The sequence below is a fragment of the Syngnathus typhle genome, linkage group LG14, assembly GCF_033458585.1.
Source record: "Syngnathus typhle isolate RoL2023-S1 ecotype Sweden linkage group LG14, RoL_Styp_1.0, whole genome shotgun sequence".
In the NCBI taxonomy this organism is placed as follows: Eukaryota; Metazoa; Chordata; class Actinopteri; order Syngnathiformes; family Syngnathidae; genus Syngnathus; species Syngnathus typhle.
The window spans coordinates 4,266,271-4,290,056 of NC_083751.1; the positions used below are offsets into that span (position 1 = coordinate 4,266,271).

General features: G+C 44.2%; 3 protein-coding genes across 11 annotated transcripts; all 3 read right to left on the reverse strand.

The window, feature by feature from the left end:
* Positions 1–683: 683 nt before the first annotated feature.
* Positions 684–6,381, reverse strand: LOC133166582 (C2 calcium-dependent domain-containing protein 4C). The gene is made up of 3 exons (XM_061296595.1): positions 6,138–6,381; positions 4,035–6,041; positions 684–3,372 (listed from the first exon to the last, which is right to left on the reverse strand). Exon 3 carries the CDS (start codon positions 3,303–3,305, stop codon positions 2,037–2,039), a length of 1,269 nt encoding a protein of 422 aa, XP_061152579.1. The 5' UTR covers positions 3,306–3,372; positions 4,035–6,041; positions 6,138–6,381; the 3' UTR covers positions 684–2,036.
* A 134-nt stretch (positions 6,382–6,515) lies between these two features.
* LOC133166586 (ubiquitin-conjugating enzyme E2 R2-like) lies at positions 6,516–9,078 on the reverse strand. 2 transcript variants are annotated; one of them, XM_061296603.1, is made up of 5 exons: positions 8,660–9,078; positions 7,900–7,986; positions 7,728–7,825; positions 7,500–7,603; positions 6,516–7,176 (listed from the first exon to the last, which is right to left on the reverse strand). In XM_061296603.1, exons 1-5 carry the CDS (start codon positions 8,840–8,842, stop codon positions 6,803–6,805), a joined length of 846 nt encoding a protein of 281 aa, XP_061152587.1. In that variant the 5' UTR covers positions 8,843–9,078; the 3' UTR covers positions 6,516–6,802. The 2 variants fall into 2 exon arrangements, with proteins under 2 accessions (XP_061152587.1, XP_061152588.1); XM_061296604.1 differs by having other exon boundaries at positions 6,802–7,176; positions 7,469–7,603.
* Positions 9,079–9,494: 416 nt separating this feature from the next.
* ap3d1 (adaptor related protein complex 3 subunit delta 1) lies at positions 9,495–23,734 on the reverse strand. Of its 8 annotated transcripts, none has more exons than XM_061296580.1 (36): positions 23,409–23,734; positions 21,432–21,527; positions 21,270–21,350; positions 21,102–21,182; positions 20,880–20,987; positions 20,604–20,733; positions 20,368–20,507; positions 19,979–20,052; positions 19,835–19,884; positions 19,556–19,605; positions 19,314–19,362; positions 18,154–18,299; positions 17,837–17,985; positions 17,519–17,749; positions 17,180–17,411; positions 16,931–17,076; positions 16,712–16,853; positions 16,482–16,553; positions 16,308–16,383; positions 16,019–16,218; positions 15,600–15,673; positions 15,372–15,395; positions 14,842–14,998; positions 14,614–14,754; positions 14,395–14,448; positions 14,258–14,287; positions 13,692–13,799; positions 13,427–13,582; positions 13,304–13,351; positions 13,138–13,158; positions 12,696–12,885; positions 12,449–12,537; positions 12,280–12,365; positions 12,009–12,130; positions 11,848–11,927; positions 9,495–11,777 (listed from the first exon to the last, which is right to left on the reverse strand). In XM_061296580.1, exons 1-36 carry the CDS (start codon positions 23,502–23,504, stop codon positions 11,682–11,684), a joined length of 3,825 nt encoding a protein of 1,274 aa, XP_061152564.1. In that variant the 5' UTR covers positions 23,505–23,734; the 3' UTR covers positions 9,495–11,681. The 8 variants fall into 8 exon arrangements, with proteins under 8 accessions (XP_061152564.1, XP_061152562.1, XP_061152566.1 ...); XM_061296578.1 differs by having other exon boundaries at positions 14,614–14,757; XM_061296582.1 differs by lacking the exon at positions 15,372–15,395 and having other exon boundaries at positions 14,614–14,757.
* Positions 23,735–23,786: the final 52 nt, after the last annotated feature.

Sequence of the window (23,786 nt, forward strand, 5' to 3'; positions counted from 1 at the left end):
CGGCCCAATATGCGTTTAACAGGCGACCAGTGCAGGATGAATTTCAAACGGATTCCCAAAACGTGTTCATTTGCTCTCGAGCTTGAAGTAGTCACAGTCAAGTGTTGCAGGTGGAATGCCGGAAGGAGAAAGTAAAACACTTCAGCGCAATCATACTGGCTGGCAATTTCAACCGCAATAGTGAGCCTCTCCTAAACACACACTTATTTCATTCCTTCACTCAGAAGAGAGTCTGCTCCCGGGTTGCCATAGCGATCCCAAAGCCAATAAGAGCCATGAACCTTTCCTCCGTGTTGCCAAGAAAGCCAGGGATACAAATTGCCCCAATCAAATTTGCCCTCGGGTGTATAACTTTCCATTCCGTCAGCGCCGCATCTCAGATGGTCGCTTTGCCGCCTCACCAGATGACAAAATTACAAATCAATTTGCAAGCTGGGAAAGGGTCGGAAATGAACAATGGTGCCTATTGGGGAAACCCGTCTTTGTTTCTGTAAATCAAACAAAAAAAAAGTCCCTTTTCAGTGTGGGTGTGTGTGGGGGGGCACACACACACACACACACACACACACACAAACACGTGTGTGTGTCACACCCGTAAGGATACTCAGCGAAGGAGAAGACAAGAATAAAGTGTTTGCTATTACTGGGATAAGAACTATCCAGTCCACTTCAAGTTGGTCAAGTGTTTTTATTTTAATTCATTAAATTGCTTACTTTTTCTGCTACAACAGTTACACCAATCACTTGTCAAACAGAGGCCCACTTAAAAAAAATAATAATAATAAATCACAGGAGTAGCGCACACCCTACATTGGCGTACACACCTCCGCTACTGCAAACGACCAGATTAGAATTCTGTCTGGTTGACCTTGTGACTTTGAATTATTTGTATGCAAGACTGAGTCACATCAGCTGTACAGATTTCTATAGAAGCTTTTGCGTGAGCTCCTTTTTTTCTGTTTTTGCTCCAAAACACTTACGGATTTAGTTGCATGCGAGTGAGGCCAAGATGTAACGCTGGCTGTCAACATGCCGGTGCGTCACTAGCACAAGCGGAGGAAAAACAGAACATACTTGTTTTTTTTAAACAACATGCGTTCATTACACATAGAGAATGAACAACTCTTGACTGAACGTCATGCTCATCTCAGTCACACACACATACAGGCACACAGTGGCCAAAACATTAGGTACAGTAGCAACCAAGAATGAACTTGTTTTAGTGACGCTTAGCACATCTGCTAACCTGATTTGAATCTCTCTTCAGGATTTTACATGTTATTGTGAGGCATGATCAGACTTTTACTCTGTTTTTAAATAAGTATATAATAATAAGCCAAAAGCATCACCAAATGATCTGCAGGAATTGCTGGTAAGTACTGGCTGCGAGTGACAACAATCTCCCCTAAATTGTCCTAGCCTCGTCTATGGGGAAGGTTGGAAAAAATTTTTTTTAAGCTTTTCATACAGAAAAAGTCAATCAGTCCATAGGAGGGAGGGTAAAAAAAAAATTGTAGCTTTGTTTTGCTAAAGGTGTACCTAATGTAGTGCGGTAAAGAATTGTAAGGCTTTAAGGTTTGGCGCAATATTTTTAAGCAAGCGTTCATGCCATGCAAAACGCTACACTTGCATTGTCGTTCTATTTTATTTATTTTTGCTTGTTTGTTCCCCTCCGCCCGGATCAAAGCATCATTTGCACATCAGGACGTGGAGCTGCATCAAAGCAGAGGAAGGTGGACAAGGGGGGGGCCCTCACAAAAGCGTCTTTGTGCACAGACACACACAGCTTGTGGCCGAGGCGTGACACAATCAAAATCAGGGCATGAGACACACATAGTGATGTGCGCTGTGAGGGGCGGGGGGAAGGTTTGGGGGAAGTCCATACCTGGCAACCTCATTTGTTTGGCTTGAGGGGACACATTGGCTACCGGGGGGGGGGGGGTTGAAGCGTACGACCCAGTGGAAACACGAAAGTTGTGGAGCAGTGCAAAGAACTCATAAAGGTCCATGAGTGGATTCTGGTTGCTTTTTGGAGCCTAGACCCCCGAGAGCAGCTTGCTCAGCAGGACCTCCCGCTCACCCAGCAGAGTGTTCCTTTTGAGGCTGGTGCCTTTGTTGACCACCTTGAGCTTGAGCGACAGGTTCTTGACCTGCAGCGGCCCCACGCCGTCGAAGAAGAAGTCCTCGTTGAAGACAGGGTTGCGACTGTTCTTGATGATGTTGCTGCGTTGCTTCTGCATCTTGCCGGGTTTCAGGTAAACGGACACGCAGCAGTTGATGCTCTTGATGTCAAAGTGTTTGTCGTAGAGATTCTCCGCCGCCAGTACGCGGACGCGCAGGCGGGAGGTGCCGGCGTCGTAATGGGCGCTGATGCGAACGCTGCCGCTCTTGTGGAGGTTGACCGTGTGCTCGCGCTGCGAGCCGTGCTCCGGAGCCGGCGCGCCTCCGTAGTGGAAGGACGGGATGTGCAGCCGGCGCTGGACGCAGGGGCTGGGCTCGGCCGAGCTGCAGTCGTCGGTGGAGAGGGAGCTGTGGCGAGCGAAGGAGCGCTTGGCTTTCGCCACCTTGGCCTGCGTCTCGTGCGAGAAGATCTTGAGCAGCGAGGCCGAACGAGATAGTAGCGGCGAGCTGAAGGGTGACGACTCTGCCGAGGAGCAGGTGTCGCTCTCGCCGCCGCTGAAGTAGCGGTACGGGTTCATGTGGGAGGAGTTGAAGTCGGCCGGGTTCAGGTGGTTGCCGGCTCCGCCCCCGGCTCCGTCGCCTTTGCCCGGGGTCTTCCTCTGGCTGTTGGGGGAAGTCATGGGGCTGGTGATGTCACAGTGGAAGAGCGATTCCTTGCGACGAGTGTGGGGGCTCTCCTTCAAGGTGGTGAAGCCGTAAGAGGTTTGGGTCTTGGGCACGTAGGGGAGAGACATGGCGGTCTGTGACTGGGGGTCAGCGTTGGTGTCCCCGGCGATGACGTCGTCGGCGCTCTCGATCTGAATGATGTGGCGGTTGGCCGCCTTTAGGAGGTTCTTTGTGTCTCCCACCATTTTGACCACCAGACGGGGACTTTTGGAGCCGCTGATCTTCCTCCCGCCGCTAATGGTTTGCTCCGACGTGGAAGGCTGCAAGGCCTCCTTGGGCTTCACTGTCTCGGGTTCGGGAGGACAGCTGACTAACTTGGGCGGGATGAAGAAGTCCGGGATCTTGTCTGGCGTGAGGACGTTAGAGTAGGGCGTCGCCGCGCCTTTATTGTCATCGTTCTCCCCGTGCCGCAGCACGCCGGTTTCCACCGAGCCGCGGATCTTATCCAAAACCCACATGGTGCCCCACCTCCCGGACGGCGGGCCGCGTGGGCGTGAGCGGCAGTGCAATGAGCTGGAGCTGCAGCTAATAAAACACAAGGGAGTGTAAATCACGAGTCCACTGGGAGCACTGACAAAAAATAACATTGGTTTTGTAGCTTTTCGCCTGCGGCACTTGAAAGACGACCAATCACTTTTACAGCTGACAAGTAACAGACTGACTGTGGACTCCCTAATAACTTTTATACTTTTTACTCCCTACATTTGATGTCATCTATCACCACTTTTGAATCCTGACAAATTCAAAATAAGATCATTTTAATTCTAGATTGGGGGGGGGGGGGGGGGGCATATGCCTCCTTTACTGGCATAAATGTGTACATGCAAGAACCCAACTTCCTGCAACCCAACTTTTTTCTAGAAGACATTAGGTATCAATACATGCAAAAAAGTCAAACTACACAATATTAGGTATACACGTGCGCAATCCAATAAGAGCCAATACAACACCTGAGTCCAAAACTGAACTACATCATATACGACTTACTGATATTTTATTTATATTTGAATATTTTAATTAAATAAAATGGGTTAAAATGTACATACATTTTAAAATATTGTATCTAATTAAATAAACAAAATAAAGACTAGAATAAAGTACTTTGGCTTTACTTTTTTCACTTACAATGTTATCATGATATATATATATATACACGAAAAAAAAAATTACAGAGCTCATATACTCACAATGTTATGGGGGGAAAACGACAGATGATCTGGGCTCCTCTTGCTTCTTGCAGCCAGCCACAGGTGTGATGAGAATGAGCGCTTAGCACGGTGCGGCGCGGAGCTCCGGGTGCGAGCTTTATATATGCAACACCACAGTCGGGGTGACCAATCAGCTTGAGCCATGTCTATTTGTGTGACACACGCAACAATACCTATTCTTAGAGCATGTCAAGTATTTCCTTCCCGCACACAACACAATGACAGCTTTGATGAGGACAATTACGACGCACATTTTTGGATTTAAATCAACTTGTAAATAACCAAATATATATTTTCTAATCTTGCGGGGACATCATTTGGGATTACATAATACACACACACACTGAATATATGTGAGTAGCAAAGAAAAAAAATGTAAAGAAAATTGTTAAAAAAATGGGAAAATCAGGTATCACATTGTGGCTGTCAGTCAATAAGCATTCCTTACTACTATATATGTATGTCAGCGTAAACTCCAAGCAGAATAATAAACAAACACGTTGCGAAATAAATATTTCACAACATCTGCTCTCATAGGAGATCATAAAGCGTTTTGTGAGCGTATCATTGGAATAAGCGTAGATGCACCTGCTGTCTTTCAATTTGAGCAACTTTTCTCCCCCCCCTTCTATTTCTCCTCCCCGTCCTCCACTCTCCAGCTTCTCTTATTTGGCATGTCCATCCCTGCATTTAAAGTGCTGTTTCCCTGGAGACTTTGCTATGGCAACACTTAGATGTGCGCTGGTTTAAAAACCTCCTGACATGGACGCCGCACTGGCAGGGAATGTTTTGTACGGCCTCACCTGTGGAATTACAAAAGGCCACTTCATTGTACAAGCAGTGACCACACTTGTGCAAAGGTCTCGGGGCTCCACCAGCGAGCCACATGCTGCATCACCTGCTCCAATGACACATCAGTTCCTTTACTGTACTAATGTCCAAACTTGTTCAAGCTTTTATTCATTAATGCGTAAAATGGGTTACGGAACAGAAAAGTGTCACTTATACAGTGTGATTCTATATAAGGAGCGCCTCAAACCGGGTCATCTGGGTCAAAGGACAGCAACAGTAGACAGAAAAGAAGGTCGGACATAAATGTCTGGTATGTAGACGTCGCCACGGCAACATGAGCCCAAGCAGCAGGCTAGGTGTAAGCCGGGTTGAGGCGGAGATGAACAAGAGCGGCCATATGACGTACCTAGGCTAAAAATGGATACCGCGACATGTCAATCATTTCACGGGAAAACACTTTACCTCCGACTGCGTGTACTTTCCATACAGCCTTTTACTTTCATCTAGTCTCAGCCACTTCCTTTCTATATCCCTTGACAGATTTCCATCAAGTAGTACAGTGAACCTGTCCACTTAAACAAAAAACAATATTGGCTAGTTATGTGCTCAAATGCCATGTCTAATATAAAACTCTTGCTTTGGCGCCATCTTGTGGCCACGCAACTATTTTGAAGTCAAGGGAGAAGCTTCATTGTGTCAGGCCTACATAGTCTTGTGTATTAAAGTTTCTTTCCGTCATCTTGTGGCATTTGTAGGTAATTACAAACTTTTGTACCCATATGCAAGTTTGAAAACAATCAGTTGTTCAAGATACAGTTGAATGGACCGCGGGCGCTGCTATATTAAATGATTACAAGGTTTATAATCCGGCAGGGTTTCAACAGATAGTGTGTCCTAAAGTTTTAACATTGTCGAAACATTTAGGTAAAAATTAAAAATAAAATGTGCGCATTATCAGCTAAGTATATACAGGGAAAAAACAGCATGAACCGTACCTGCCAATGGAGGCGATTGCACAACACACCTGTCATTCCAACGCAGACAAGATCAGATGATCTGATGCTGCACCCTAGCGGCAGGATGTGGTCACACACCTTGTCATGTGAGGAAATCGTCTTTGGTCTCCATCATCAGCTTCAGCCTGCAGAGTACTCACTCCTCACATCCTGCATCTCCTCACACCACATCAACAATCTAAAAAACAAAATTAAGTTGGACGAGACTTTAAAGTCTTTGAATGTTTGCCCACCAGACAAAGCAACTTTTCCAAAGTGTGTTGCAAAATGTCACCTTTCAGTGTGATGCCCAAGTGCATCAGGGAGTCAACACAGCAGCGTGCAGGAAGCATCTGATCCTGGACAAGTACATGACCTACACGTAACAAAAAAAGTGAGTGATGGAGCTGATCACTTAATGGTTGATTATACCACCATTACACAAAAAAAATCTTACCTTCCTGCTTACAGCTCCTTACTCTTTCAAACAATTATTCCTTTTTTTTTTTTAAATATACAAACTAAGGAAAAATATATATCTAATATTTTTTATTATTATTTTTTAAAATATACAAACTAAGAAAACAAAAATCAAGTGATCATTGAATATATCCACATGCAATCAAGGTAGATCGTAAACAGTCCAGGAAGTCAAAGTTGAGCCAGAGGCACGTTTCTTTTTTTTCCTGTTTTTTTTTTTTTTTTTTTTTTAAATCTTGAATAAAATTGCAGCTTGTTTAGGTTACATCCATTAACACATGAAATACCTCTTGACATGTTCATCAAATATTTGCTTGAGCTGTTGTAGTGGTTCTCTGGTGCCTGTGCTCAAACAGTGGGCTCAATTGGCAGTGACACAAAAAACAAGAAAAACAGTGAATGTTGAAAAGGGAGTGACATCCAAATAGGGCTCAAATGGCATCCTCCATTTTGTGCAAGAGAGGAGGAAGCTATTTTGCTTCAATTGCACAGTTGGCTCAATCCCATCGGACCTCTTGGGATGGGGGGGGGGGGGGGTGTTAAAAAGAAGCTAAAACGACTTGAACTCCATTGACGCATCACCAACAAACAAAAACAAAAGAAAGCAACGTTGGCGAGCGCCGGGTTAAATGTAGTAGTACTCGCTGTCCGAGTTGTCGTCGTCGTCCATGCAAATGTCCCTGTAGTTGTCGCATTGGCCGTCGTCGTAGTCATCGAAGTCGTCGTTGTCGTACAGCAGGTTGGAGCCGTCGTCGGTGGCCGGCACTTTGGTGCGGATGCAGTACTCCTCCAGCGTGACGGGAACTTTGACGCCGTCGAGGTCCGCTTCGCTTTTGGTGGCTTGCACCTGCTTCCTGTCCAGGCAAGGGGGAAAGGAAGACAGAGGCGGGGCTGAACGATTTGTCCCATTTTTCTGACCAATATTGCGATTTTTATTCAATTTAGGATTTTCTTCAATTCACTAATACGTACAGTATCATTTACAACTAACAGGAAATGACATCACACCATCAAGAGCTGATACGCTGTGCAGAGGTGCCATCATAAATATGCAATTATATGAAATAGTGTTTGTAAAATATTTTCTTGTTTTGTAGATGCGCATTTCATTGTTCTGCCTATTTTTTAATTTTTTTTCTGAGGTACCTGATGATTTCAATGTACTCCTGGTCCTCACCCTTGCTCTCCCTCCACCTGCGGTACATGACGGAGGCATCGACGTTGGCCGGGGAGAAGGTGTTGGGTTCATTGAGAAGGGAGATGACGCTGAGCAAGATGGTCCTAGACATGACGAAATCACAAGCCAAGGATGAGGTGGAAATTTGACCACGATTCGCCCTTTCTGATAAAATTAATCCCTTCCGGACACACACAAAAAAACGACTTTTGGATTTTGTCATCTCACCTGACATTCTGCGTGGGGTTCCACCGCTCTGACGGTAGCTCGCCACTATGGGGGTCGTCCACCGGCGGGTGCAGGATGGAAATGCAGACTTCTCCGTTCTAACCGAGGGAAGAAGTCAAACGTTTATATATGATTCCGATGGATTGACGTGACCCAAAATCGACAAAGCTACCTCATAAATGTTAGGATGCCACATTTTGGTGAGGAAGCGGAAAGAAGGTGGAGAGTACGGGTAGTCCACCGGGAACTTGAGCAGGGCCTGTTAGATCAAAATTAGACAGAAATGAACAAAATCACAGAATATATTTGGAGAATAAAAGACAAAAATTAACTGCTAAGGATTTGAGAAGATAAAAAGTGATTTGACTGGTGTGTTATCCCCCACGTAGACGAGGAAATAAGACCGCTTGGTGCATTCAGAGCCGTCCATGAAACTCAATCACAAGACACCCTCAATGACAAACAGCTGCAGCCTACGAAGCATTTGCCAAGCAGCTTTTTGAAATAACTGATCCGAGGTTACGGTGACCCGACGCCATTCGCAAGATGCTCACGTTGTATGTGCTGTGTATGAAATCTGTGCCAGTGTTTTCATGGCAAATGAGATACATTTACAGCCGCCTCCATCTAACTTCTGCCTTTGCCTGACAGACCTGTGACATCCTGAAAAAAACATTAATTTTTTTTTTGTGCATCACTAAGAAATATTGTATCGTGAAACAATGTAACAAAAGCATTGATTGATATCTTATAATTATTGAAAATATATATTTTGGACAAACAGAAGGAAAAAATGTGGAACCTTTGACATCGTCAGAGACATTATTCACATGTTGACAGTCATGAAAATCGGTAAAGAAAAGAAAAAGTTCATTTAAAAGCTGGCAAAAGAACAATAGTAGCTGTAGTGCTAGCTGAGGTTAGCTACTCACCTTAAAATAACCGCCTTCGTAGTGCGTGTTCGGTGGACCGAATATCGCCACTTCCCAGTTGTACATGTCCGACTCGTTGACCAGAGTGATTTTGAAGCCCTCCACCGGCTCGTCCTGAAGACTTTTCATCTCCAGCATGAGTGCTTTCTGGGAACTGGCTACAGGATTTCCATGCTGAGCCATATTCCAAACAAACTTGGACAAGTCGTGTGAAGCCGACCCGGCGAACGACAAAACAAGACGAGTACCAAAACAAAAAGTAGCAAATGGACTCCCGGACAAGAGAATGGTTTCTTTGTTTTGGTGAGGAGAGCAAGAACCGGGGCGGCTTTTAGGAGGAAAGCCGTCTTGGGTTTTGCTGAACAAGACCCAGTGAGCGTCACACTCCAAGCCACCGACACCTTTCTTTTTCTTTTTTTTTTTTAATTCTTTCTTTTTTTTTTTCTAAATACAGTCACACACACTTCCGCTTGCGTTTTCGAAGTAAAAGCTAGATGGGAGGATCCAGTTGGAAAACAATACTAAATATAATACCAGTTCATACACGTGACTATTGAGCTGTAAAGTGCGCAAGTGTATTTGGCGTGGGCCTTTGTTTAACACACGCGTCACGGCTTTTTACCCAAACGAAGGGCGACTCGTACCGCTATGTAAAACGCGTAAAATAACATTTTTATTAGTAAAATGTCAAAACTTACTCTACTTCTACCCGTCGAACCCATTCAACACGTTTGCCTAAAATGTAAAAAAAGGTGATTATAAATTTGACATCTATATTTAAAAAAAAAAAAATGCTTTTTAAAATTCGGAGGTGCTTAGACAAACAAAGAGACTGTAGCATCTTATAATTTTTATTTTCTCTTAAGTAGGGGAATTTTTACAGAGAATGAAGATCATTCACATCCCCTTTTTTGAAATGTATGACATTGTACAGCTGAAGAAACAAGCTTTGGGAAATATGTGGTGTGCCGAGTATACTTTCAATGTCACGGGCAAAAACAAAGAACTGCGGCCAAACCGAGGAAGAAGTAATATGGTTCTTAACTGAGAGCTCTCAATGCCCTCACCATCCTAATTTCTATTCAACGCCTTCCTCCTCCTCATCTGCGTTTTAATAATTTAAATCATTCAACTATACTGAAAGAAACTGAATGCATAAAATCAAAAACCATTGTGGTCCGTCATTAAAAAAAAAAAAAGGACAAAATGGAATGAAAATTCAGGTGAAAACATCCATGGAAGAAAAGGTTAATAAAAAAGTGTACATTCCTAAATCATGCAATATTGTATGCAATAATATAATGATCAGAAAAATGTGACAATCAATAGGGGAGAGAAACTCCACGAATAAGTCATTGTCGGGAACAGGTAAACATTTATTACTTTCGATGGACATTCCTGCAATTTACAGCTGACCACACATGTAGTCAGACTTGTGAGGGAACATTTTCACGTGATGGCTGACAAAACAAACAAATGGGAATGACCGGTTAGTCTTGAGCTTGCTACTTTGGTGATTTAAGGTGAAAGCGCTTAATGCAAAAAGAAAAGCGACCGTGAGGTTAGAGGCAGCGGTGCCTAATACTGATGTTAGCATGGGTTGTTAGCGGTGGAAGTTAGTTTAGCCTGGGTTGTTATGGAGCATTTTGCGTCAAGTGCACATACATATGCTAATGAATAAAGAGTTTGAAAATATATAACCATTTGGGGGAATCATAGTTTCTGGTTTATTTACAGTTTAACTACTACTAGTCAAAGAAATTGGTGCCCACGTCATTTACATTTGCAGATGGTCACTATCAAACTATCTGATTATAGAATTAAATTATGGACAAATGCAAGTGGGTTGGGAGACAACTTAGTGACCCGTAGTGAAACTAATCCATGCAAGACTGTTATCGTGCTTCAGTGGGTGCTGCTAATTTGGTTAGCAATTGGTGAATAGTTTCAGCAGCCAACCTCTTTAATTGCCACATATTAATTACACAAATGTAACAAATCTGTAACACCTGAAAGAAATGTCCTTCAAAAGGCACAGAGAAAAAAATGCCTATTGCAAAAAACCTCCGTAAAGTAAAGACCAGCTGAGAGTTCAGTATGCTGCTCTTTTAGTTAGCAACAGAGTTCAAATGGGCTCCACAGTTAAGTAATGTCTGTGCGTGAAAAATTGCAACTATAAAGTGAGACGGTTATAGTTTTTATTTTTCCCATGGGAAAAAAGGAGGCATTTATATGTTGCTAATTTATTTTAACCGCAACAAATTTGTGGGTCTGATTGGTATTGACTAGTGGTGCTCAACTTTCAAGTGTCTCTCCATTTTGGTCCATTGAGGGAAAAGCAGGCAGGGCAGAAGGAATCAGACATCCCAAGTCTGCTAGTTGTGCCTTTTACGCTACTCACAAAGAGTCAAATTAAGTTCACTTAATCCAGAAATGTTATCTGAAATTTGGACGTCCTGAACTTTTTGTGAGTCGCGCAATTCGCTTCGGTGTCTGATCTACTGCAGGCCTCGGGGGTCAGAAGAGACCAGGTAGTGAGAACGAGTCCCTCTTTTTTTCCATTTGAAAGAGTGTCACTTAGTTCAAGGCTGAAACAGCAGTCAGATGTTCACGCACACACACAAATAGAAGGCGCAAACAGGCGTTCAGACAAAAGAAAAATACACATCAATGACAAAATAGTTCAAAAACAGTAAAAACGCAATTCACCCATCGACAACAAAAGTCCAGTTGTCAACATTACGCCACACAGGGGGAAGAGGAAGTCCAGGAGGAGGGAAATCCAAGAGCTCAGGAGAAAGGAAATTGAAAAGTGCCTTGCAGGGGGAGACGGAGCGAAAACACTGCGAGTCTGTAAAACGACATCAAGTGAGTTGTGCTCAAGACTAAGCGAGGAGAAGAGCAAAGGCGAGGAAGAGGGCGGATAGATCGATAAATAAATAGGGCGACGGCAGAAGTGTTTTTAAGGTGGTGATGTTGTGTTTTAGTGAGGAGGGCGGAAATTGGGCTACCCTGGGTACAATCAGCACTGAGAGAAGGTCTGTTTGATCTCATCCAGCACGTTCCCGAGCAGCGCCGGTTCGTCACATTTGGCGTCGATGGACACCGTTTGGTCGGACTGCCGGAGAGGGAGAGTCAAAGCGTGACTTGTCAACACTTAAGAAAATACGAACGTTTGATTCACTTACAGTTTTGACGAGCAAACACACATGGTGACCCTGGATTGACCTGCTATACATGGAGGCACAGGAGTCCACCCTCTCCACGACTGTTTGAAAAACAAAAAATTGTTACTGTCATAAAAACTTTCTTTTAACGTAAACTGAAATGGAATGTGTTTTAAGTGTACCAGAGAAGTGGTGATAGAAGCAGATCCTGGCCAGAAGGTGGTGGAAGGGCATGGTGATGCCTTCCAGTTTGACAGAGCTCCCCTTCAGGTCGCCGGATTCCAACAATTTTGCAAATGCGTCGCTAGCCAACGAAACAATAAGGGTTAGTTTTACTTTCTATTGTATTTACATTGGCGACATCCAAACAAGACTTAATTTCAGCATAATTTACAAGTTGTTTGCCAGATTTTTGGCAAATGACAGAAATTATTGCAAGTTATGTGTCCTCACCTGTAGCATGGAGTGGTGATTAGGTAGGAGGTGCAAGTAAAGTGCAGTTTGAAGTCCAGTTTCTCATGAGTTGAGGAGTCTTCATTCTGATCCAGGGAAATAAAGAACACCATGAATTTCCCATTCAAGGTCCTCAGATGAGTTTGCAATATTGGGCTTATTTTCTAACCTTGACAATGAAAGTGAGCGTTCCCTTCAGTTTCTGTGGCATGACGATGCTCTGCACGGTGAACACAAAGCGCGCTTCATTGGACACCCCTGCGATACAAGGGAGCAGTTGGTTAGCTTCTGTCGAACATCTTGAAATGAAACTCATTCAAACCTTGGCACAAACAAAAGTTTTGGTATTTGCTGATTCAATAGAAGCCCACAGATTGCATTACAAGCAGGAAATTCCTGGCACTGGAGCAACTGACCAGGAGGGAGCTGAAAGGGGACGGTGAGGCCGTCGTGCGCCCCCGCCCCCTCCGGCCTCTGCAGCTTGGAGTTCAGGGAGTCCAGCACGTTGAACTCCATGGATTTCAGGAAGCTATCGCATTTGTTCTCAAAGATGACCGACACCACCACCTGGCTGCCATCTTGCAGGTTCCCCTGGATGTCGTATACCTGAGGAGAAAGGCAAATTCAACACGTGAGAAAGGTTGCACATTAAAAGATATATTTTGTTGCACACAGCATCAACCACACACGGCTCTTTCCACGAAAGCGAGAAAAAGGCAGCAAGGACAAAGATTTTGAAAAAAGGAAGCAGCTCTGTGGCACGGGGACGGCCAATCGATGCAGGACATAAACACAAAGAAACACATCTAGGACAGAAGTTGTAATAAGGTTCTGCCCGTCACAGAACTTTGCGAGTACCTGATCGGCATCTTCCATCATCTTAAAAGAGAGGGAGATTGGACAATGAGACTTATTTTAGTGAGCTGACGTCTCATAAAATTTGGATATTGATCACTCAATCAATTTGAGATGTTGCACAACGTTTAACCCACAATCAGAAGTATTTGGGTTCCTGATTACTCACCATCTTGATGTAAGCGTTCTCTGCGAGGAGGCAGTAGTTGGACATGGGCTGAAAAAAAAAAAAGAATAAATAATTTTTCAAAATAATAAGAAAATTAAAATGATGAGGTCTCATCTCAGTTACCGGAAGAGGTTCTTCCTCATCCACGCTGCCGTTTTGCACAGTCCCTTCTTCACCTCCATCGCTGTGGTGGTGATGGTGATGGTGCTTCTTCTTCTTTTTCTTGTCCTTCTCCTCCTTCTCCTTTTTCTGCTTCTTCTTCTTGTGCTTAGATGACTTCTTAACATTGGAAGGACACGAGCGGGACAGATTATGTGTAATAAACAGCCACCGCGGCAGACTTTTTTTTTTTTTTTATCTCTCCAAGACATCATAGGTAGTGACTCACCGACTCCTCCGTCTCGGCGTCCTTGCTCTCGTCGGGATCGGAGTGTGGCGTCGTGCCAGAAGCTGCCTTGGGCAGGGAAACGGCTTCTGCTGCTACTGTTACTGCTTCCTATAAACACACAAAAAAACCACATCGATTAGCAAGAGGCAAACCACATCCTACACTGTTTACCAATTCTCTAGCGAGACCAGTCAGAGCAAAGACAAGGATCAGCCAAAGTGAGTTTGGAGACGAAACTACTCCGGGAAAAGCCAGCCAACAAGAAACAGCAGAAGTCAAGAGTGGAATTACATGAACATGTGCACAGGTTGTCAATTCCTGATTAGAAAATCGACAGACAAGTTTTTTTAAGTGAATCAAAGCCAGATTCCTGTTCAACGTTACAAGACGATATCCGTGCTCTTATCGCCGTCACCAAACAACAATGAAAAACATCCACAAAAATGTGAAGAACAACTTCGACGGGATAGAGGAAACAAGAAGAGAAACGTTACAACGTATAGTACGGTCGCTCATGCACACGAAAAGGAAGGCTGGTAAATGAGAAAGGGAATGCGTTGGGCCACCTGAGAAAAAGAGAGCGGGTCGACGAGTGGCTGATGAGAGAGGGAAAAATAAAAAGTCAAATAAGGTGGCGTTATGAGGAAGGATAGACGAGTACAACGAAGTCACGAGGGGAAAGGCAAGAGGGTTAGGACTCCACCTGGGCGTGAGAGGGCGCTGGAGCATTTGAAAGCCAGAAGTCCAGATCTGACACCTAGAAGAGCGAGGGAGGCAGAGGAGGTGAAAGGGGGCAGGGCAAAGGCACTCTGTAGGTTACTACGACTGATCAACACGAAATGATAAACTTTTTTTTTTTTTTTAAATCAAACAATGATTTGAAGCCTCAATTCCAAAACAATCACAACTTGGATTGGCATACCTCAGCAGTCGTGGAGGCGGGCGGAGCCACCACCTCAACGGGTGTTTCTGATTGGACGGCGGGTTCACCCGACGGATTCCCGAGAAGATCCACTCCTTTTTCTTCATGTTTGTGTTTTTTCTTCTTCTTCTCCTCTTTGCTCTTCTGCCAGAGAACAATTTCAAAATGTGATGCCATGCATTTATCTCGTTGGACAAGAATGTGACTTTTAGTCAAAGCCAACCTTACCTTCCTATCCCTCTCTTTATCTTTCTTCTTCTCCTTCTTCTCTTTGCTGCTCCTCTTGACCTCCTGCGAGGTACTTTCCGTATCTCCGTCCGGGCTTTTCAGGACGTCTGCCGGACGGTGGGACCTGACTGGTAGCTTCTCGCTGTCTGCAAGTGGCCTGGATAGAACAACATCATACAACGCATCTTCTGTTAGTTTTGTACGACTAATAAAAGACAGACTGAAGACTATATTTAGTAGCAATCAGGCAGTTTACATTAGATGCAATTAAATCAGAACTAAAGCCTGAGAACGTCAGCAGCATCCAGTAAGTGATCTTATGTGCAGAATTTTCTTAACTGCGGGAAGCTCTCAGGGAATAATGCTGATTTTACCAGGCTTGAGAAGGGCACGCTGAATATCATACCAGGTCAAAAGAATGCTGAGCATTAAAAATCAGCGGGTAAAGCTTTGTTAATGAGACAGCTAATTATAAAGACAGCAAAAGATGCAGTCGAAGCGGCAGGTCACGTGGCTGAGATGCTACTCACCTGCGCCCAGCCATTTCCACCAAGCTGCCCGCACAAAGTGGGCAGTGATGGGGGTGTGTGTATGCGTAGAAGAGAGGAAGCAAAAAGCCGTGAGAGTCAGTGAAAGGAGGAAAAAGGGGGCAGTAAGGCCACGGCACATCGACAGTGTGGCCAGGAAGCCCGAAACACACTAAAATGGATTTGGGATTAAGATTTTTCTGAGGAAGGCCACAGAAGGTGTTGACTCACTTGTCCAGGTCGATATCCAGGGCTTTGTGAGGGTCATTCGGATCTTTGTCATCCTCATCACTGGGTAAGGCATTCTGCAGGCACATCAATCAATACAAGGTCAATTCTCTAGTTTTCTATGAGTATTTAAGTATGACTTGGCTAATGATTTGCTGTTCATCAATATTACCACAACTAAACAATTTATATTACTAAATGACTTGCTGTGATGTCCTAAATTAACATTTAGCTATCTCGCTTTTTTGTTGTAGATAAAGCCCTTGTGTGTTTTAAATTAAATCAAATCATTCTGATAGGCTGCAAAAAATAAATCTAAAATCAATAAATAAAAACAAGACAATTTGATTTTGTGCCTGACTTTGCCACCATTGGAACAAAATCAGCACACCCCGCGTGAGATCAAACAACGACATCGTCACCTCTGGCATCTCCTCGGTGACGATGTCGACCATGTGCGCCGGCGTGATGTCCTCCTCGCTCTCCGGACCCGAGTCGTGTTTTTTCCCACGTCCACTGCGCTTCTCTTTCTTTTTCTTCTTGTCCTTCTTTTTCTTGTCGGCTCGCTCCTTCTGCCGACGCTCCTCCTCCAGCTTCACGTACTGGTCGGACATAGGCAGGCCTGAGGAAGAGGCGGGGGAACTTGTTTAATCCTCAAGTTCAAATACAGTATACTAAGATATACTCATATTAAGATCGCTGGAGTCCCACCTGGTACTTTCAGAGGCACACTCAGATCAATCTGAACGACTGGGATGTGCTCCACTCCTGATGTGTCCTGGTACACCTGTGAGAAGAAAAAATAAACCCAAATCTCCTGGTAAACATACACCCAACCTCTACAGATATTTTGAAGCAACAAAGTGACTACAAAAAAACTGAAACCTTCTGAGAAGATGGTGAGGCCTTGATGTAAAAGGGGTTGTTGGCTTGCTCTTGTTTCCTGGCTTCTCTTCTCTGTGAAGGTTAAAAATTAAAAAAAAAAAAAAAAAGCCAGATGCAATTTGGTTATTTTAACAAGCACATGGGAACATGGGAAAGCTACTTGAAAACACATTTGTATTCAATGCTGGTAAAAGGGCTATAACAGGGCTATAACACGGAGGGTGTCGTACCCTTGCCAGCTCCTTCTCGTCCACTTCTGTGTGTCTGGGCCGGGAATGCTTGGGCTCCTCCTTTGTAAAAATAGCCTTGGGCTGCTCGTCCTCAGACTCGCTCTCGGATGGAGGCTCGTTGATCCAGGCATCCAGGTCCAGACTAAACACATCCACATGAAAAGAAAAAAAAAAAGTCAGCTATTATAACAGGCGAGTTCAAATGTGAATCTGGCCTACCCTTCAGGGACAGGCACTTTCTTCTGTGCCTTGGGGGCTACAGGGTTGAGTTCTCCGGCAAAAAGTGCAATCACTTCCTCCGCTACCTCGACTTCCTTCTGCTGCAGTTTCTGGATGTATTTCACCAGCTGCAGGATGCAAGACGCCTGGCGAGCGCAGTCCGGAAAACGCAAACCACATTTTGATCAGAATTGTCATCATCAGGTTGCCATGGGAACAACTCGCAATTTGAGAGCCATTTCATCTTACCCTCTCCTGCACCTCCAGGTTGGCGCTCTGGACAAAAAGCGGGAGGCGGTCGATCATGAGCTGGTTGGTTTCTTGCACTGTTGTGCCATCCGTGTTGTCCTTTTGGCTCTGCAGCACGGTGGCGAACAGCTTGGCGGCATTCTGCACGTACACGGCTTGGATGTGGCCCGGCAAGGTGGCCACCTTGGGACGCAGCATGGCTTCTAGCGTCTGCAACGGGTTCTCCAGGTGTCTAAAGAGGATTGACTCGAGTTATTTGCATTCTGAATTTGTCGATCGAGAATATTTTACAAGAGTAACGTTATGATTTCACAGAAACAAGGGCTGGAAGTGTCATACTCCGAGAACTCTCCACAGATCCAAGCTGCCGCATACAAAACTTCACAGATGCCATTTCTCTGCATGTTCCCGGTCAAGAGGTGAGCATTGTCCAGCAGGGTGGCCATCTGGGCCACGGCAAATACCCGGATGGCCTTAACCCGGATGGCCACGTCCAGCATCTGAGAGGCGATCAGGTGTCCGTGCCTCGTGCCCTCTAATCGCGTCAGCTCTACAAGGATGCTGATGTACCTGTGAAGTGTGCACGGGAGGAAAAATACAGCTGAAAATCACGACAAAAATAGAATGTGTGGGCGACTGCGTGGAGGGAAAACGGACCACTCAAAGTTGGTGATGTACTGGTAGTTGCTCTGGCTACAGATGTCAATGATCTTAGTGAGCAGTTCATCCCTGTAAGTGGTTCCCTCTGCTTTGTCCACGTGTAGCATCAGCTTCTTCACAATCTCCATCAAGTTCTTTTTGGAGACCTGCAGAGGAATACAGATTAAGCGCTACGTTTGAATGTACTTCAATTAATTTGTTCCGCATTTCATAATTTATTCAGCACAAGTAACGTCTGTTTATTTTTCTATCCCAGCGGCAGAGGATTGCAAATTAATAATTAAGTATAAAAACAATAAAATAAAATCACATACCATGCCATAAAGTAGGTCCAAAGCTCTGAGACGGATGGACTCGTCCTTGTCATCCAGACACTGCAGGATGAGGTCCTTGTGGCTCTGCACTGACTTCGGGTGGGTCTTCAGGATTTTGGACATGGCCAAAAGGCCCAGATACTTCACTGGAGGAACAAGTTCACACACGCACTTGCTGAGTATACTTCCAGACAGATGACTAACTAAAAACTCCCAAAAAAATTACCACTATCAATGCCTGACTTTTTAAAATGCTCAAATTGCATCCCTGGTAAAAAGTTAACTGTAGCTATCTTCAGTCATGTGAGTTATATGTAAATGACTACCAAGGAAAAGATCATTAAAACACAAAGAACAATGGGAAAGACACACAAACACGTACACGCAGGACAAAAACATTGGCCGTGCGAAACCTGCTGAGTCGCAAAATTGTGTTGCTATCGGAGGAAAGAAAAGCCTCTCACATTCTAATCAATACGAGTGAGTGGTGGTGACTTTGGCTGCAGTGGCCTCAGAGCGGCCGAATGAGTCGGCGAACGCGAAAGTATTTTGGACTGTACATATTTTAGTTCAAATATTTATGAGAATCATTTTCTATGTGGCTTCATTTTGTTTTTAGCTTAGCATCTTTAGCTGTAATTGAAAAGCAGGCAAGCTAACAAGACGTTCACGCACAGGTTCAGAATCTGCTCTATTCACACCACAGGTTACGGGCTGGACTGATCGACTATTTGGTCCCGGTGGTTTGTGGCGTTTAAACAGACTCACTAATTAATGGATTTTTTTTTTTTTTTTTTTTAAATAAAATGGTTTTGATTTGAGGAAATGAGAATCAACAAATTTGGGGTGCAAACATGGACACTTTGACGACAACTCAGTTTTTAGTGAGGACCAACCAGTACAGCCCACACAGTCAATTTTCAAACTACTCTAGACAACTATCTATTTGTAGGGAATCGATCCAGATAACTCGAATGGACCCTCAATGTGAGGAAAGGGGTACAGGCCCACAAGCACAAAGGTTCCGCAATTCGAGTTATCAAGATTCGGGTGGAGGCTCTGAGGAATCTTCTAAAAAGGGTGTGGGGCTTGTGGTTAACAGTGAGTAACACGCAGACAATGAGAAAATGACACACTGCAGGCATTGACAGAGGGCTCACAGTTCTGGTCAGAGTCTTCAATCAGGATTCTCAGTTTCTGGACACAGAGCTGGAAAACAGAAAGAAAGTGTGACGGCCAAATCGGGACGTAATGGTATTTTTGTAGCGACACCTTCAAAGTAAATATGAACAAAACAAAAACAACTGAAAGAGAATAGATAGATATGAGTACTTGACAAGAGTTGTGACTGAGGGGAAAAAAAAAACATGCACTGTGTAAAATTGACCAGATCGCAGCGTACCTGGATACTAGCACTGTGGTTCGGCATCCCAGACGACAAAGAAATTAACACTGCAAAACAGGACACGGTGGCAATCAGACTTTTGGAGACTAACAGGATGACAGTATAACCCAAATTTGTGTGCGCTGTAATCGTAATAAATTTGAGTCAAAATAAAAAATCTTTGAGGCCAGAAATGCAAATCAATTAAATGGAAAGCCTGTTCCATGTATTACACAAATTAGTTCATCTTGTACGCTGCTACTGTCATAAACCACGGGGACTATTCTAAGTACTCACCCGCAATAACCGTGTTCACACACTCGTACAGCAAAGACATGGCAGATGTACTGCAAATTGGAAAAAAAAAAAGAGCACAGATTATAAATGTGTGCGTGACCATTTGAAGTTACTTCATAATTGAGGGATTTTTGTTCATCTCACCTGTGAATTAGGTTGGTCAGAGGTTCAATCAGCTTTTTCCCCAATCGAGGCTCCAGAGGAGTGAGAGCTCCAAACTGTAAAAATAGAGCAGATGTCACAAAAAAATCTCATAAAAATATTATTTTACTCCAACTTTATATGCACATTTATTCATTTGACTAATAATGATTATAATGATAATAAAATGGGAGTTAATTGAAAATGAACTATTTTACAAATTTACATTGTGGTTTTATTTTTCCTAAAAATAATTCTACTAACAGTAATGATAAGAAAATGAGTAGATGATAAAATGCTAGATGAACTATTCGTCCTAAATTCTTATGTCACTGGTGTTTCGTGGCAGTCAGCGGATTACACGTGTATGTGTGTGTGTCCTGTTGACTCACCAATTTAATAATCTTAATAAGAACCCAATTGTTGGTGGAGGAGGTCATGAGCTTGAAGAAGAGTGGTGCCAAAGACAGGTAGTTTTTGGGATTCCGGCGGGCCAGCTCACAGATCACGTTGACTGCGGCCGACTGAACACCTAGTGGGGGCGGGGAAGGCAAGCGTCCATTAGGGTTAGCGTTATGGACTTCGTACAAAAGGATTAACACAATGTAATGATTTTTTTTTTTCCAACCTGGATCTGGGTCTTCAAGTTTCTCCTTGAGCCTGGGGAAAGCAGGACGGAGGGACTCTGGGTACTTGAGAAAGACCTTGTACATAATCAGCACCGCTTTCTTCCGGATGTAAGGTTTAGTGTGAGACATCTAGAGCAGAGGAAGGAATGACAAACAATAAGTCACACTTCCACTACGGGGTACCTGGTTTCATTGCGATAACTACAGCACATTCATTTCAATAAGGCAAAAAGATCGATTGCGATGACAACTCATGACGTGGCTTTGCGTCTCACCAACGTCATAATGTCGTTGGCCAGGTCCCGAGCCAGGTCGGGGGTGACGAAGCAAGACAAGCCTGTGAGGGCGACGCCTGTGTCGTACTGGTTGGGACTGCTCAGATCCTGCGTGGGCGAGAAACATGATGTTTATCAGGAAGCTTCTCATTACATTGCTTTTTTTTTTTTTTTTAATAAAGTGTATGCTAATTCCTCTCCCTCAGCAGCGCAGCCGCTTACCTTTCGGATCTGATTAGTGGTCAGCATGATGACGTCTGTGCTCTCGTGAAAGCACTGCGAGGCCGCCAAGTAGCCGATCCTCTGCGAGGGCGCAGAATAGCCATCACGTTATTTTGCCGTCTCGCCAGAACAGCCGCGCTTATCGCCGCAGATGACCCGCCGCTTTACCTTGTAAGTGAACTTGGAGGAGCTCATGACTTCGACGATGTTGAAGGCGGCCCAGCTGACGTCATAGCCGAGCATCTGAAGCTGTTTGGCAAAGAAGAGAGCTTCTTTATTCAGTCGTGATGGCGCGTAATAAATAGATTAAGGTCGTCCAAGCATACTCACGTAGGTGAGCTTGCACACGGCATTGGCTTTGACGGCAATATTATCCTGCTTGAGCTCTTGCTTGATCTCATCGATGCAAGTGGAGATGTACTTGGCCTGAGGGCAAACAAGAAAGGGCAGGCAGCAGATCAGATTAGGCGGAACGATATATGGGACAGGACAACAAGAGCAAAGCAGCCTACAACTGTATATGCTGCTTTTTCCATTTAATTATACATATGGACAATCAGATCAAATTTGAGTCTTTATTTGCACTTGATCAAGATTTTCGAATAGCAAATACGAATGAACTGTAGGAATTGTTTTTTACAATTTATTTATTCCAGAAAATTTATAGTCAACATGTTGCCGTTAGTAAGCTTCACAATTATAAAGTGACACCACAGGCACAACATTCCGTCGACAGTGGGAAGGAGAAGCCCAAGCGAGAGCAACCAATAGCAAAGGCTTAAAGCTCCGAAGAGAGTGAGAGTGGTTGTTGGTCATGTGTGTGTAGTCATGAGACAGCAGAGTGACAGGGGAAGGAGTGTGTGGGGTTTCAAAACACACACAACACACAGACATCAGCAGACGCAGGCCAGGCTTCCACGTCACGCACCGCCATAATGGTTAATTCAGAACCAACTGAAAGAAGTGAAATAGCTGACATGGAAACGGTGGATGTTCAAGTCACATTTGAGACAACTGCAAAGATCTTTTTAATTATAAAACGAGTGACGACGGCATGCCGAAATGGAGTGTTGACTTTGGAGGTTCCGCTACTATATGAGGAACTTTGAACTGTATTCACACTTATACCAAAACATTAATAATTGAACAATCTGTTCCCTGTTGGCTGGGCAACCATCACCTTATCTGGGCCTGCAAGGTTGGGTTACCATTGACAAAAAAATAAAAAAAGGCGAACACCCAACCCGCATAGCACCGTCAAGCATTGGTGAGTAGACACAATACAGCAAAGATAAAGATAGACACTTCTCTTCAGACAAACACGAACATTTTTGACCCGCTGATCTGGAAACCTGTGAGATTCTTAAACCACTCAGAATTTCACACCTGACCCGAGCTGGGTGTGTGTGTACACAACCTCGGATGTGAGTTTGTAGGGCACAAAAGTTGACAAGGTCGAGCAATAGGACAATAAATGCAGTAAGCTGACGTGGATTTGAAGTGACACAGGGGATTGATTGATTGATTGATTCCCAACCAGCATACTGTCAAAAGTGTCCCAGAGTCAATTATCCAACTTAACTGATCCAGCAACTATTTAGTTGTTACATTTATTTATGCTAGCAATGTACAAGCGATCAATTAAATCCTCTTCCACAAGGTTGCAGAGTGTAGATAATTAATAAATAACCTCTATATAGTCACATTTCTAAAAATGGCTGAAATTATATAAAAATAATAATAATAAAATACCAACAAAGTAACGATATCCACTTTGGGAGCTATTTTTTGGGTGTTGTTCTGCGACTCTTCCTAATGCAAATTGTCCGTCCACAGTCAGATATTTAAAAGGTCTCGTGTGTGACATTCTACAAATTACGAACGGCAAAGGGTAAAATTAGTCTGTATTTGTAAAACAAAACAGTACCCGATTGCTGAATGATTTGGACCGATTGAGTCACCATTCTCATCCTTCCTCTAGCTAACTGTCAATTAGCCGCTACAGTCATTAAGCTTGTTTTTTTTTTAAATAAATAAAAAAACGACCTGAGAGTAAAACATGGGGCTAGTTCAATATTCATACAAGTCATATTCTTTTGCGATAAATGTTTTGTTAGAAGCAGAAGGTCCTTGTTTGGGGACAGAGGGGAGCTAAGCGGCTAATATGACAGTTAGCGGTGACGCTAGCATTTTAGCCAGGTTGCATTAATGTTAATTCAGCTGATACGAGTCGCCAAACATAACGGTCATTTACGTAGGGGAGGGAGATGACGTGGAGGTGTAAGTTTTTAGTTTAATTTGAGTTACCTCATCTTCCTTGTGGTTCCTGATGCCACGTACTAAATCCTGAAGGTTTTTATCGAACATCCGATCGATGCTCCCCTTGACAATCTTCAAAGCCATGCTCGCTGCTTGGCGGCGGTGTCACTGGTACCGGTGGGTGTCGACCGAGCCCGGAGAGGGTGTCTCATCCACCCGGGGGGGCGGGGATGATGATGCTGCTGCTGGTGCCGCGAGCCCCTGGGTGAAGAGGCCAAAGAAGCTGCTGAAAGGCCGGAGAGAAACGGAGCGTCCTGGGCTGCTGCTTGCGCACAGACGCCTGGCTGGCAGTGGCTCAATGGAGGAAATGGCTGACAAAATGGCGTCCGCAAGTCAGCTGACTGGGGTATTAGGCGAGATGTGGGA

Bases quoted from the DNA above. Each gene is read 5' to 3' on its own strand.
- LOC133166582 (XM_061296595.1), bottom strand. From the start codon at position 3,305: ATGTGGGTTTTGGATAAGATCCGCGGCTCGGTGGAAACCGGCGTGCTG.
- LOC133166586 (XM_061296603.1), bottom strand. From the start codon at position 8,842: ATGGCTCAGCATGGAAATCCTGTAGCCAGTTCCCAGAAAGCACTCATG. The intron at 7,987-8,659 runs GTGAGTAGCTAA...TTGATCTAACAG, and splicing joins ACGAAGGCGGTTATTTTAAG to GCCCTGCTCAAGTTCCCGGT. The intron at 7,826-7,899 runs GTAGCTTTGTCG...TCCCTCGGTTAG, and splicing joins GGCATCCTAACATTTATGAG to AACGGAGAAGTCTGCATTTC.
- ap3d1 (XM_061296578.1), bottom strand. From the start codon at position 23,504: ATGGCTTTGAAGATTGTCAAGGGGAGCATCGATCGGATGTTCGATAAA. The intron at 17,077-17,179 runs GTAAGATGAAAT...TGCGCTCGCCAG, and splicing joins ACCTGGAGGTGCAGGAGAGG to GCGTCTTGCATCCTGCAGCT. The intron at 11,778-11,847 runs GTAAGTGAATCA...CCTCTCCGGCAG, and splicing joins TGTGTTTGCTCGTCAAAACT to TCCGACCAAACGGTGTCCAT.